The sequence below is a fragment of the Cynara cardunculus genome, assembly GCF_001531365.2.
Source record: "Cynara cardunculus var. scolymus isolate 2C chromosome LG 17, CcrdV1, whole genome shotgun sequence".
In the NCBI taxonomy this organism is placed as follows: Eukaryota; Viridiplantae; Streptophyta; class Magnoliopsida; order Asterales; family Asteraceae; genus Cynara; species Cynara cardunculus.
Genome location: NC_037544.1, coordinates 2131975 through 2144573, shown reverse-complemented (window position 1 = coordinate 2144573; position 12599 = coordinate 2131975). Strand labels below are relative to the sequence as shown.

Genomic DNA, 12599 nt, shown 5'->3' with positions numbered 1-12599 from the left:
TCAACCAATCCGAAACCGTTCACCGCCGAGAGCCACCGGAGTCCGGCTTCTCCGATCACCGACCTGCCCTAGGCTCGAACCTTGGATGTCAACCGAAGTTGCTTCCGATGAAGACTTCCGGCGCCGTTCATTGTGCCCGGCTAATCGGCTCCGACAACTTCTTCTTGCGTCGTCAAACTCCGATACCTCATGAAATCTAAATGCAAAAACCCATGAAAAATCGAATACTTTTCATCAATATTCCGAAGTTTCTTGATTTTTTGATTAATTAATTCGATTTAAAGAAAAAAGGGGAATAATTGATTAATATCGATTTGCAACAGATTATGGGCTTGTTAATTAACGAGCATCAGCTTATTCGGTCAGCTATATACATGACTGTTTGATAGTGACTTAATGATACAGAAAATGACTTATTCAGTATGTTTTTAAGCTAGTTTTATGCATAAAGTCAAGTTTTTTTCCAATCCTCCCCTCCGGATTATAAAACATGGTCTTTCATCTATGAAAAAAATATTCCCAAACAAAAAGCTTTATAATTTATACTGACAGATTAATTCACACATACAATTTTATCCATTCGAAACTTAATGAACAACCAACCAAACAACCCCTGATTATAAGTTTAGGGTTTTGAATTTGAAGAAGACGAACCTGCTACATTGTTGACAGAACCTTTGAAGGATTCCGGCCACCACCACCACCGGCGCCTTGGAATGGACCTCACAAACCTTGTGCCGCCGGTGATACCGCTTCGCCACCGCAAGATCAGCTGCACAGCTATCTACTTGACAGCAAGATGGTGTCATTCTTCCTCCATTAATGGCAGCTGTTTCTCTCTTCCCAGACCCACCACCGCCGGCGCCGGAATCCACCATTTTCTTCTTCTTGATACCACCATTTGCTCCAAACTGAAGATACCCTTGTCCTGATTCTTCTGCATCGTCGTCTAAGTAATCGTCTTCAGCTAATTGTTCCATGGCCATAGATGGATTCTTGAACTTCAAAACTATTGTGGGGTTTCTTGGAGATCGATTTCGAGAATCCATTTGTTTTCTTTCTCGTGGGTATGATTCTTTTTCTTGTGGGTGTGTTTTTGTAATCTGGAAAATGATGAATTAAGGAATGAGAATGGGTGGGAAAACGAGTGAAAGAATAGAAGCCAAAAAGAGAAGTTCATATGAAATTTACACAAATAGTCCCTTTGATTACTTCTCATCCTGAATTTAGTCCCTCTCAATGCAAAAATCACATTTATGCATTTTTTTTTATTAACCTGGATATTCAACCCCGCTATGCAAGCCGACTAATCTCAGGCCGACCATCTGCTTTGCATATAGTCTGGAATCATCGCATTTAAACTTTCGTGGCTATAAGAGAATTTTTATTCTTTTTTGGATTTGAATCTGGGACTTTTTGGTACTTTTGATCTTTAAAGTCAAACTCAAACCAATCAGGCACCACCCTTGTGATTATTTATGCATCTTTTTACCCTTAGGTGTTCGAATATGCCACACATCTGTTCACACATTTGTGTGTACTAGTCAGGTGTCTTCATGGAAACAACGTCTTGATCCTAATGATTGAGGAAAACAAATATATCATGTTTGTTTAGTTTAATTTAGTTTTGTTATACCCCAAAATTAATTATATATTATTTGATACTAATTTGAAGATCAATATAACTCAACTTTAAAAAAAAAATGAGGTCTAGACACTCGCTTGATGACGAATGTTTCAACCACAAAGCTATGTTGTTGTTATAAACTGTTTTGTGATGATAAATGAACTTTTAGCAACGTCAAAACCCCTCTTGTGGTTTAAGAAAAAATGTATTAGAAAACTACTTCAATAAAACTAACTTTTATGGGTAAATAATTCCTTGTTTTTTTACGTAAAACATTTTATTGGATTATTTAAAAAATAAATACAATATTCTATATTAATTCTCTCATTTTATTTACAATGAATATTCTGTAATTCTTTTTGTTAATAATGGGTGTTCAGACCAGCTTACGCTCACCTTGACTAATCCCAGGGCCCTAGAGAACAGTCAAAAAATCCTCAATGACTTTGAGGAGCTGAGCAATGTTGTAATTTTATGGGATACCATTCGTGGCCTTGTAGAACTCGAATCGGTGACCTCTAAAGAGAATCCTCAAATGCTCAAACCTTATTGATAGATGATCTATGAGCAATGTTGTAATTTTATCGGATATCTATAGAGTTGAAGGATAGGGTAGATTGTGTACTTAAATCAAAAGTGAAAGGGGCAAAGTAGATATAAATAGTTGTGCAAGGACCATATGTTGTTTTGATTTGATTAGTTAGGGTTAGATTGCAACCCATGTGAAAGATGGAGGGGGTGTTTGTAGTTTAAGGAAAGAAAGGGGGTAAATAATGGAGAAATATAATTGTAGTCGAAGGAGACAAAGGTTTCGCTATCCGTGTGGCAGAGGATCACGGCAAGAGAGGCAGGGGCTGACACTTGTACAAGTGGGCCCACCTCTGTTTGGAATTTTTCAGAACTTAACTCCTGATGGTGATTTATGCCGCATAATTCACCTCCATTATATTTTTTATTTTGATTTTAAAATTTTAAAATATTAATAATTTGTATGTAATATTATGCTTATTATTTGTATATCAGAATCAGATTAAATCATACATTGAACATATAAAAAGTAAGTTTTGATGTTGATATACGTAAAAATAAAATTATTAGGTATGAATGCATTTAACAATATATATGGGTATATTTGGAACTTCTTCAACAGATTGTTCAAGATTAAAAAATTAAAATTTCAAAAATTTCAAAAAAAAAACTAGCTTCATCTCCAACAGATTCTCTATTTTGAAGACTAGAAGATACTCGCGCAATGCAGCGAGATATATCTTGATTTTAATGTTTCGTTTTATTCTGTCATCTGTCGATGTTATAATATGGTTTTATGTGGATTTGAGAAAAACGATAATGTTTTTATTTTTGAATAAGATATAAATTTGAAGGTATCTTAAATTTTTTTTAAAAAGTATATCGATATTAGTATCAAATTAACTATTTAAAATTTCTTGTTTTGTTTTGTAATTTCTTTAATTCAATTTTTTTACTGTAATTTAATTTAGGTTTAATAACGGAGTAATTTATTTTTGATTTACCAATATAATTTTTTATAAAAATAATAATCAAGTATTTTGTTATAACATTATATTTTAGATTTCTTATATTTAAAGTTAAATGTTTTTTCAATATTTTTTTATGTTTATCTGTAGTTAATTACACAAATTCAACAATGAAGTTTTAATAAATTGTACTTATGCATTATTTATTTGTAATATGCATCAATAAACAATACTTTATATATAAAAAATGGTATTTAAAAGTTTTTGTCAAATACTTTATAATATAATATACATTACGAAATTAGTTATATTATTAAATTTCCATTTTAGTATTTAAGATATAATATTTACATGTTGTTTTACATAATTATTTGTAAATGATGATTAACAAGTATTTAGACTATCTTCGACAGCTTTTCCAAAATTTCTCTAAAATGGAGAATTAAAATGCAAAAAATTAAATTAAAATTACATTTAATTTCATTAGATTCTTCATTTTAGAAATTACAGTATTCCTGCGTTATTTCAGTTTTTTATGAGTTGGAATATATAAAAAAATGATTCTTTCTATCATGTTGATCATTTTTTTATTTTAAAAAATCTGTTGGAGATGCTCTTATGAGTTATAGTGGACCTTATTTTAAGAACCCATAAAATTATGATAACTTTGAGAACTAGTGCATCATTACAATGTGTTTATTTCATATGTATTTGTTTTACAGATGAAACAAACAGATTGAGAAACAAATGTTTGTTAATGAATATATTAAATGCTAAACTTTATATATAAAAAATTATGTAAAATAATACCTTAATGAAACATATTTTTGAAAACTAATACACGATCAATATTGTTATTAATTAGAAAATAAAAAATTAAATTGAACAAAATAAAATTATACTTTTTTTTTATTTTAACCAATAAAGAAATATGCATAAAAAATAAACAATAAAAATAAAACGAATAAAATAAAATTACAATCTTTTTAATTTTAATCAGTAAAGAAGTATGCGATATAAACAATTGAATTGATAAAAACTTTTAGAAATCATTTTTATACATAAAGTATTGTTTATTGATGCATATTATCTAAACTTCAAAATTACAAGTAAATAATGTATAAATACAACTTATTAAAGTTTAATGTTTGAATTCGAGTAACTAACTGCAGATAAACATATACTTAATTATTATCTTTGTAAAAAGTTATATTATTATATAATAAAAATTTACTATGTTATTAAATCTAAATTAAATTATAATAGAAAAAATTGAATTAAAAAAATTACACAACAAAACAAGAATTTTTAAATAGTTAATTTAATACTAATATCAATATATATTTTTTAAAATTTTTAAGATATCTTCAAATTTATATTTTATTTAAAATAAAAACATTATCGTTTTCTTTCAAAACCACATAAAATAGTATCATAACATCAACAGGGGACAAAATAAAATGAAACATTAAAATCGAAATGTATCCCGCTGCATTGCGCGAGTACCATTCTAATATATATAGAGAAGACGTTTGAAATGCAACGCATCACATTTGTACAACCAATGCAACCCAATCAATTGAGATGTTTATGGAAATGATGATAGTTCATTTATTATGATTTGAATATTTATGGAAGATGACTATCTTAATTAATTATAATCAATACTTTATATTATGAAACAATAAAAACTTTTATGAAATCACATATTCATCAAATTAAATGGACGATTGAGATTGAGTTGTATTGGTTGTACAAATGTAAATGGTTGCATAATACCTCATTTCTCTCTCTATCTCTCTCTCTCTCTCTCTCTCTCTCTATATATATATATATATACACACACACACACACGAATAATTGTGTGGAAGTAAGAGTTAAGATAAAAAAATGTAATAAGAAATCTGGATTCTTGATCACTTTTAATTTCAAAACCATCTCTTCCTGATCACTTTTAATTGCCCTGCTGAACACAGGGTCATTCACGGACCTCTTAGATTTTTTTCAGAAAGAATCAAAAAGTTCTCGTTAAAGTCCCATAGATAGAACCTGATACGAAGCACTTTTTTCCTCTCTTCCATTGCTTCACTTCATGATATAAGAATCCCTTTGTGTTAAGTGCATAAAAAAGTTAAAACTCTAAGGGGGCGTTTGGTTCGTCGGAATCTGATGGAATTGGAATAGTCAATTCCGTTGACCAAATTCCATTCCAACGTTTGGTTACCTATGGAATAGAATTGAATTCCGAACATTCCCTCTTTTGAGGATTTCACCATTCCTTCATAAAAGTGATGGAATTGAAATCCATTCCCTCCAAAATTGTGTAAATTATAAAAACACCCTCTTCCAGCTTCATCATCTGCTTAACGTTTTATGCTTGCTTCCCGTTTCTTCTTATCAATTACTGTTGTTGCTTAACGATTTTTGCTTATCTGTTGCTTCCAGTTTCTGCTTAACGATTTCTGCTTGCTTCCCGTTTATGCTTATCGATTACTACTGCTGCTTCCAATTTATTCTTAACGATTTTTGCTTAACAATTTCTGCTTATTTGTTGCTTCCAGTTTCTGCTTAACAGTTAAAAAAAATATCAAAGAAAGGGTATTTTTGCCCTTTTTCACCATTCCATTCTAACTCTGTTGCAAACCAAACAGACAGATTCCAATTCATTAAACATATTACATTTTATTCCTGCCAACCAAACACTTGGTCAAACCAGATTCCAATTCCTTTCCTTCAGAAATCATTCTGTGAACCAAACGCCCCCTAACTATTGGCACAAAAAGCTTCTTGTTTAAGACAGATCGCTTCCTTCAGTTAGCGGGAGGCCTAGTTGATGTAGGCCCTCAAACCAAACAGCGGACAAACTAGTCGAAGTAGTTCACTTGCTTGTTTTGTGGCGTTTGATATTGGAATTGATCTGATGTATCTCGTCTTAATGTGTATCCAAGGTGAAGATCTCTTCTTACGCTTCCCACCTTAACTTTCCTTCTCACAGGAACCCAACCATATTTATATATATTTAGACAAAGAATCGTGTGAGAAGGGAAGTTATGGCGAGAAGCGTAATAAGAGATCTGAACTGTTGATCACTTTTAATCTCATGCTCACCTGTGAATTGTGCTTTAGAAGAGAATTGATCTGGTATATCTCGGTGCACCTCATTAGTGTTGATATTCAATTATGATTGGTCCAAAGATGAAGATCTATTCTTATGCTTCTCACTATATCTCCTCTTCTCACAGAACCCAACCACATATATATATATATATATATATATATATATATATATTTATGTGTTTATAAAACAAAAAAGTACAACTAAAAAGTTTCACAATGTAAACAGAATACATATGAAACAAATACATAATAATTAAGAGACTCCCATCATATAGTGCAAAATGAAATATAATTTTTTAGTAATTATTTACGGACGCTTAATGGTTAAGGGAGACACATGATACAAAATCATTCAGATGGTTTTAGAACCATTAAGAAACAAATTTTTTTTTATCAAACAAGATTCATCTATTAATAAAACTATTAAAAGATAAACAAACAACCTCTAAATTAAATAATCTGTTAATTTAGCCAATTATTTATATTATTTATTTGTACACCCGTGAACCTAGAAATTTGAAACCCACTCGGCACTTAATTCGAAAATGGTGTTTTAAGACATACCCATCTCATTCTTCGTCTTTTATCTCCATTTTTTTTCCATTTGCAGATTTTGATTTTACAATTGTCAGGGGTGTTTATTTAAACCGTACAAATCGATCATGTCATAAAACATGATTTAAAACTTTTGTGATGTAATTTACTGTTTGTATTTTTATCAAATCGTATTATGCAGTTTGTTTGCATTTTTATATATAATCTTGTATTATATATAAAATAAGGACATATTGTATTGAAAAATAATGTATTTTAACTTGATTCTAATTTTAGGTAACATACTTTTAGAACTTTCATTTTGGTAGCTAAGATGTAAAATTTTAAACATTTAAGTATCCAGACAACTGGTTGAAGCATTAACCGGTTACCATGTTAATGTGGTGAGCGATGTAATATCCAACTCAGTATTATTTGTTGTTGTGAGTTATTAAACCACACCACACACACTATTTATCGGGTTTGTTTTTTAAATTTGATGACTATCGCTGAGTTCTATTCCGACTTTGTTCGTGTAGCTCCAATAACAAACTGACAAAACGACTTTTTTCCGGTACATAAAAACTTGAAAGTTTAAATTTTACTGTAGACGGGTTTAAATCCGTCCACTAATTTTAGACGTCAAGTCAACTGTAAAATACCTGCTCACATTCAGATATTGTATAGAACTGATTAGAATTATCAGTAATCATTTTTATTTTTCTTAAAATCTTTGTAGTTATTATTGTATTTGGCATCATAATTCTTTTTTTTATTTCAATAACTATACAAAAAAGTTAGAAAATATATTTATATAAAATGCAATTGTGTCTTATTCAATAAGACAATCCCATGAATGCGGTTTCATTCAGCTGTATCCACCGGGGCGATCCCTCACATCTTCACAACTACTGTCAGTGCGTTCAACGCCATGATTAAGATTAGGGTTCTTGCTTGGGTGGCCAGAGGCGGAGGAGCAGCTGCCGGAATTCGCCGCTCCCATTACACGATCTTTAAGCTGTTGAGTATTGTCTTTGGCCGCACTGATTACATTATCCATTGTTTGTTTTACCTTCTCTCCTCCTTCACATCGACCCTGCACAAACCCATCGTTAATTTATGACCTGCAATTTTCATGTTCGATGTTTTGAAATTTGAATTTTACAAATAAAACATGATCGATCAATCTGTGAATTTTGTGGGGTACCTCGGGAGGAGGGGTGGAAACGGAGGTGAAGCAACCGCCTAAGAAGCCATTACTGGAGCGTGGAGGTCTGGTGGCTTGTAGGAGAGTATGGCGACGAATATTATGTACCATCATTGCTCCTCTTCCTGCTACTTTTGTTGAAGACATTTCGTCGAACGCCTTGCGTGCGCTTTTATTCTCTTCGTACGAGCATTAATCCTAATGAAAATGGAGGATAAATCTTTTAATAACAGCAAGAGATTGAGAAGGGAAGGATGATCTGAGAGATGAGATGGGTGGGATGGCATATTTGTCGATCCGTTGATTCCTCTCCAACGTAGAATTTGGACACCTAGCTTCCATATTTATCGGTCAGTTGATGAAATAACATCCATTTGCATATAATCTTGCAAGTTAAGTTCGATTTTTTTCCCATTAGAGCATTCTTGCTTATGAATTTGGGAACACCATTTCTTGCATATAGTATTATTATTGAATCATTTTGAATTAAACCCTTTGCCATATGCCACAAATAGCAACATTGATGCAGGGATGAACTGATCATCAAATGGCTCTTTCAGAACTTGCACACTAGCTATGATCGTATCTGAGGTCCTCATGGGTTGGGTTGATCGGGTTAAAGATATTTAAATAATACAACCTAATATTTGCAGATTGAAAAATCTCAACCCAACCCAAGCCTTATGGGTTGTCAGGTTGATATTTTGGTAAATCAAAATATTATTCTAACCTTGATTATGTTGTTTTCTCTACTCATAGTTTCTTTTTTTTATTATCAATCATTTGATACAACTTATCCATACTCTTTAAATCTTAAAGTATATCACATTCAACTACTTTTTTCAATTTGCGTATATACGTTCACATTTACTGAATGTATACAAAAGAGTTATGGGCGGAGGATCGTGTGAGAAGAGAGTTAATATGAGAAACGTGAGAAGAGATCTGGATCATTTATCATCTTTAATCTCAAACCCACCAATGAATCCTGCTTGATACGGGGATTGATCCGGTGCATCTAATCCTAATAAGCATTTAAGGGTGGAGAACCTTTCTTACGCTTCTCACCTTAACTCTCCTTCTTACCGGAACCCAACCCAGGAGTTATATAGAGATGGAGAATAGATTGAAAATATATGTATATAAGAGGGTACGTGATGGTATAATTGTCTAATGTACATATTAGTAAGGACTTAATATTAAATCCAAGAAAATAAAAGGATTTTGGGTTTATCGGGTTGGGTTGAGTTCAAATGACCGTAACCCAATACCTACGGTTTGAAAAAAATTCAACTCGATTAGACATCAGGTTGCTTCGCGTTGGGTTGGGTTTGACCGGGTTGGTCGGGTTTTTGAACATCTTTAGACTCGAGATTGAAGATTTGGTTCTACACACTTGCGGATTGGTGTTTGTGAGAATATGTAAAACCCCATTAGTTACTATCCACAACAGTCCATAAAGAGAGAAAGGGTAGTTCCCAACCAATATTGAGGAGAAAATTTCCGATGTGGAACTCCAACACGCACCCTCCAAGGGAGGTTAGATGGGTACATATTATCCCGATATGTCGAGTCCCTAAAGTGGTAGACCTTGGCTCTGATACCATGTGTGAATATGTGAAACCCCGTTAAATTTATGATTCTTGTAAATCACTGGTACACTTGAAAGTCGCATGCAGTTTGAATTTGAGTCATTGGCACCTTAGCTGAATGATTACAGCCAATCTGTTAGGAATACAATGAGCCACAAAGTCTAGAATCTTTGGTAGACAGCCCAGCAATCTTTTTCTTGGTTTCCTTTAGTAAAGAAATATAGGGAACAGTCTGTATGTTTAAGCCATCTGAATCCATGGCTTTTCAAAGTATCATCAAGTAAAGCCATCTATGTGTAGGGATCTGTTATCATTGTATCATATTTGGTGTGACATTAGACTGAGATAAGACATGACTGATGGGCCAAAAAGATTCTTTTTTTTGTCCCATCAAAATAGGTGGAACGAAAATCAGGAAATTGTCCGAAATACCCTTTTCAAATTCTCCAGTTCACTTTTTAGCCGTTTTTTACTCCATAGACAGAAACAACCAAGATTTCGCAAGTAGTACTTTATCAGTTTGCGAAATTTACTTTTTATGAATCTAATATTCAATAAATGATAATTTTATAAGTTACTAAAATGGTACTTAGGAAAATGCTGACATAGAAGAGCCACTTATGAAACTTGCTAGATTGCTACTTGCCACGCCAGTATTTCTAAAATAGCACTTTAGCAACTTGCTATTTATAAAATCTTGGCTATTTCAGTCAATTAAGTAGAAAAGCGGCAATAAACTGAATTGGGAGGTCCTGAATGGCTATTTTGGACAATTTCCAATAAAAATTAAATAGATGGGATAAGATAGGTAAATTACTAAATCATACATATTCAAATTAGAAACCTATAACCTTTCACAATTCTTTCATCGACTACCACTCTCTCGTAGTCTCGTCTGTCTAGTCATATCCTGTCCAGCCCAGTCTGCGTACCATGTTTACTTTGCTTTACCGTTCTTATATGTTCTTAAGTTGTTTGCATTTACTTTGAATCGATCGCTTCTCTTTTGGATAGAGGTCAGATCTACGTACATCTTACTTTAAGACCCTACTTTCAAGTGAGATATACACAGATGTGTTTGGTTTTGTTTATCTAAAGTAAACAGTTCATCTGAATACCAGCATGCTAAAATGCTTGATGGTGTCCCCACCTCCTACTTTCCTCAACTCTTAAAAGTTAGTGAATAGGAATCCTTATAATTGAGTTGCATTCATTTGTGAATATGATGGGAAAGCACTTTTCTTCAAGAATAAGGTAGAACCAAAAGCCAAAAAAAAAGTGCTTTTTAGCATATAAAAAAGTCCATCAATCGTCTGAAATCTTGAGAATTCGAGAATTCGAGAACTCGAGAAAGAGAGATGAAGTTCTTGTTTCAAGGTCCCTGTGGTTCTTGCTTCTGTTTTCTGAAGCCGAAGCCGGGAAAACCGAAGCAGAAAGAAGGCGTAGATGAGAAGAAAATCAAGTGAATCGTCGTTTAGATTTCTGGTATCGATGTGCTGTTTGGAGACCTGTTTGCCATTTCTTAAGCATGTGTGTTTGTAATTCTTGATTTTATGAAATGGGGTTTTCCATTTTTGTAGAATAAGTGTCTGAATCATGCATACCAGAGGTTATTCATTTCTGCAACTTATTGTTATATGATCTTAAACTGCAGTTTATGATCAATCTTGTTTGATCATAAACCCTAAACCCCTAAGGGTTGTTTGTTTACCTCTTACTAGTTCCATTAGGAGGCAACCTCTGAATCGTAAAGAGATGAATCTTGTTTGGCAAAAAAAAGTCTCAAAAAAAAGTCTGCCTCTTAATGGTTCTAAAACTCTCTGAATGATTTTGTATCCTGGATCTCCCTTAACTATTAAGAGCCCTAATTTTATTGTACACAATTACCAAACAATTATATTTCATTTTACACTATATCATGAGAGCCTCCTAATCATTCTGACCACTTAATCATTCTACACCAAACCAGTCAGCAATTGCCAAACAGCCTCTTATTCTTATTCATTATGTTTAACTTTCATTGATAGATATGATCCCTTTCTTTCCCCTTTTGCAGATCAGTTTTGCAGAAGATCTCTGTCTGCAACAAGAGGTTCTTGACATCTTTTTGCTCAAATATCACATTTTTTTTGTTAACCGGCAACTTCAACTGACCCCATACGAAACCCGTCTCCGAGGACACTAATGTGGGGGGCATTTTTTTGGCTTGCTTAGTGACCGAGGCTAGTGGGTGGGGGCGGGATCGAATATGGGACCTGTCTTGTATTTGGACAAAATGGCCCAACTATTTGGCAATTGAGTTAAACGCTGTATTGTGGTATTATTTGCTGACATGGATATCTTAATCTAAGATTAGTTTTTACGTATTGTGGTTTATTAGAAGAAAGAGTTAATGCTTCAACCGGTTATCCGGTTACTTAGATGTTTAAAACTTTACATCTTAGATACCAAAATAAAAGTTCAAAAAATACATTACTGAAAATATGAATCAAATTAACATACATAACTTTTTCATGTAACTTGCCCTAAAAAAAACATTATATAATTTCCATTATTTATAAAAAATTGAAGGCTCTAGAAGTGTTGAAGATGATTTTTGGGCTTGTGGGAAGGACTATTTCTACACTTGTTGGGGACCAAAATATAAATTTAAATTAAATTAAATTACATAGGGATGGTGTTTGATGGGGCATTAGGTAGAAGACAGGGGGGCATGGCCCTCACTGCCATCACTAGTCACTACTATATCGCTTTAAATTTAATTTATTATTTTCTGATAAGTATGAAATTAGTTTTTGTATAATAACTCATTATAAATTTAATAAAAATCATATATATAGATATATATATATATCTATACTATATTATAAAGCATTTGGCTAAAACTCTTAAACTCTTAAAACTCTTAAACTCTTAAAACTCTTAAACTCTTAAAAACTCTTAAACCCGTTCATCCCTATCCGATTTCATCCCATATCTGAATTCGTGTAACTAACTGCAGATAAACACAATCAAATACAGGATAA

The 12599-nt window shown here is 32.6% G+C and overlaps 1 protein-coding gene across 1 annotated transcript; it reads right to left on the bottom strand.

Annotated features, from left to right (window-relative positions):
• LOC112500442 (squamosa promoter-binding protein 2-like) lies at positions 1-1049 on the bottom strand. Its single transcript, XM_025103938.1, has 2 exons — positions 655-1049; positions 1-196 (listed from the first exon to the last, which is right to left on the bottom strand). Exons 1-2 carry the CDS (start codon positions 1047-1049, stop codon positions 1-3), a joined length of 591 nt encoding a protein of 196 aa, XP_024959706.1.
• Between the last annotated feature and the right edge of the window lie 11550 nt (positions 1050-12599).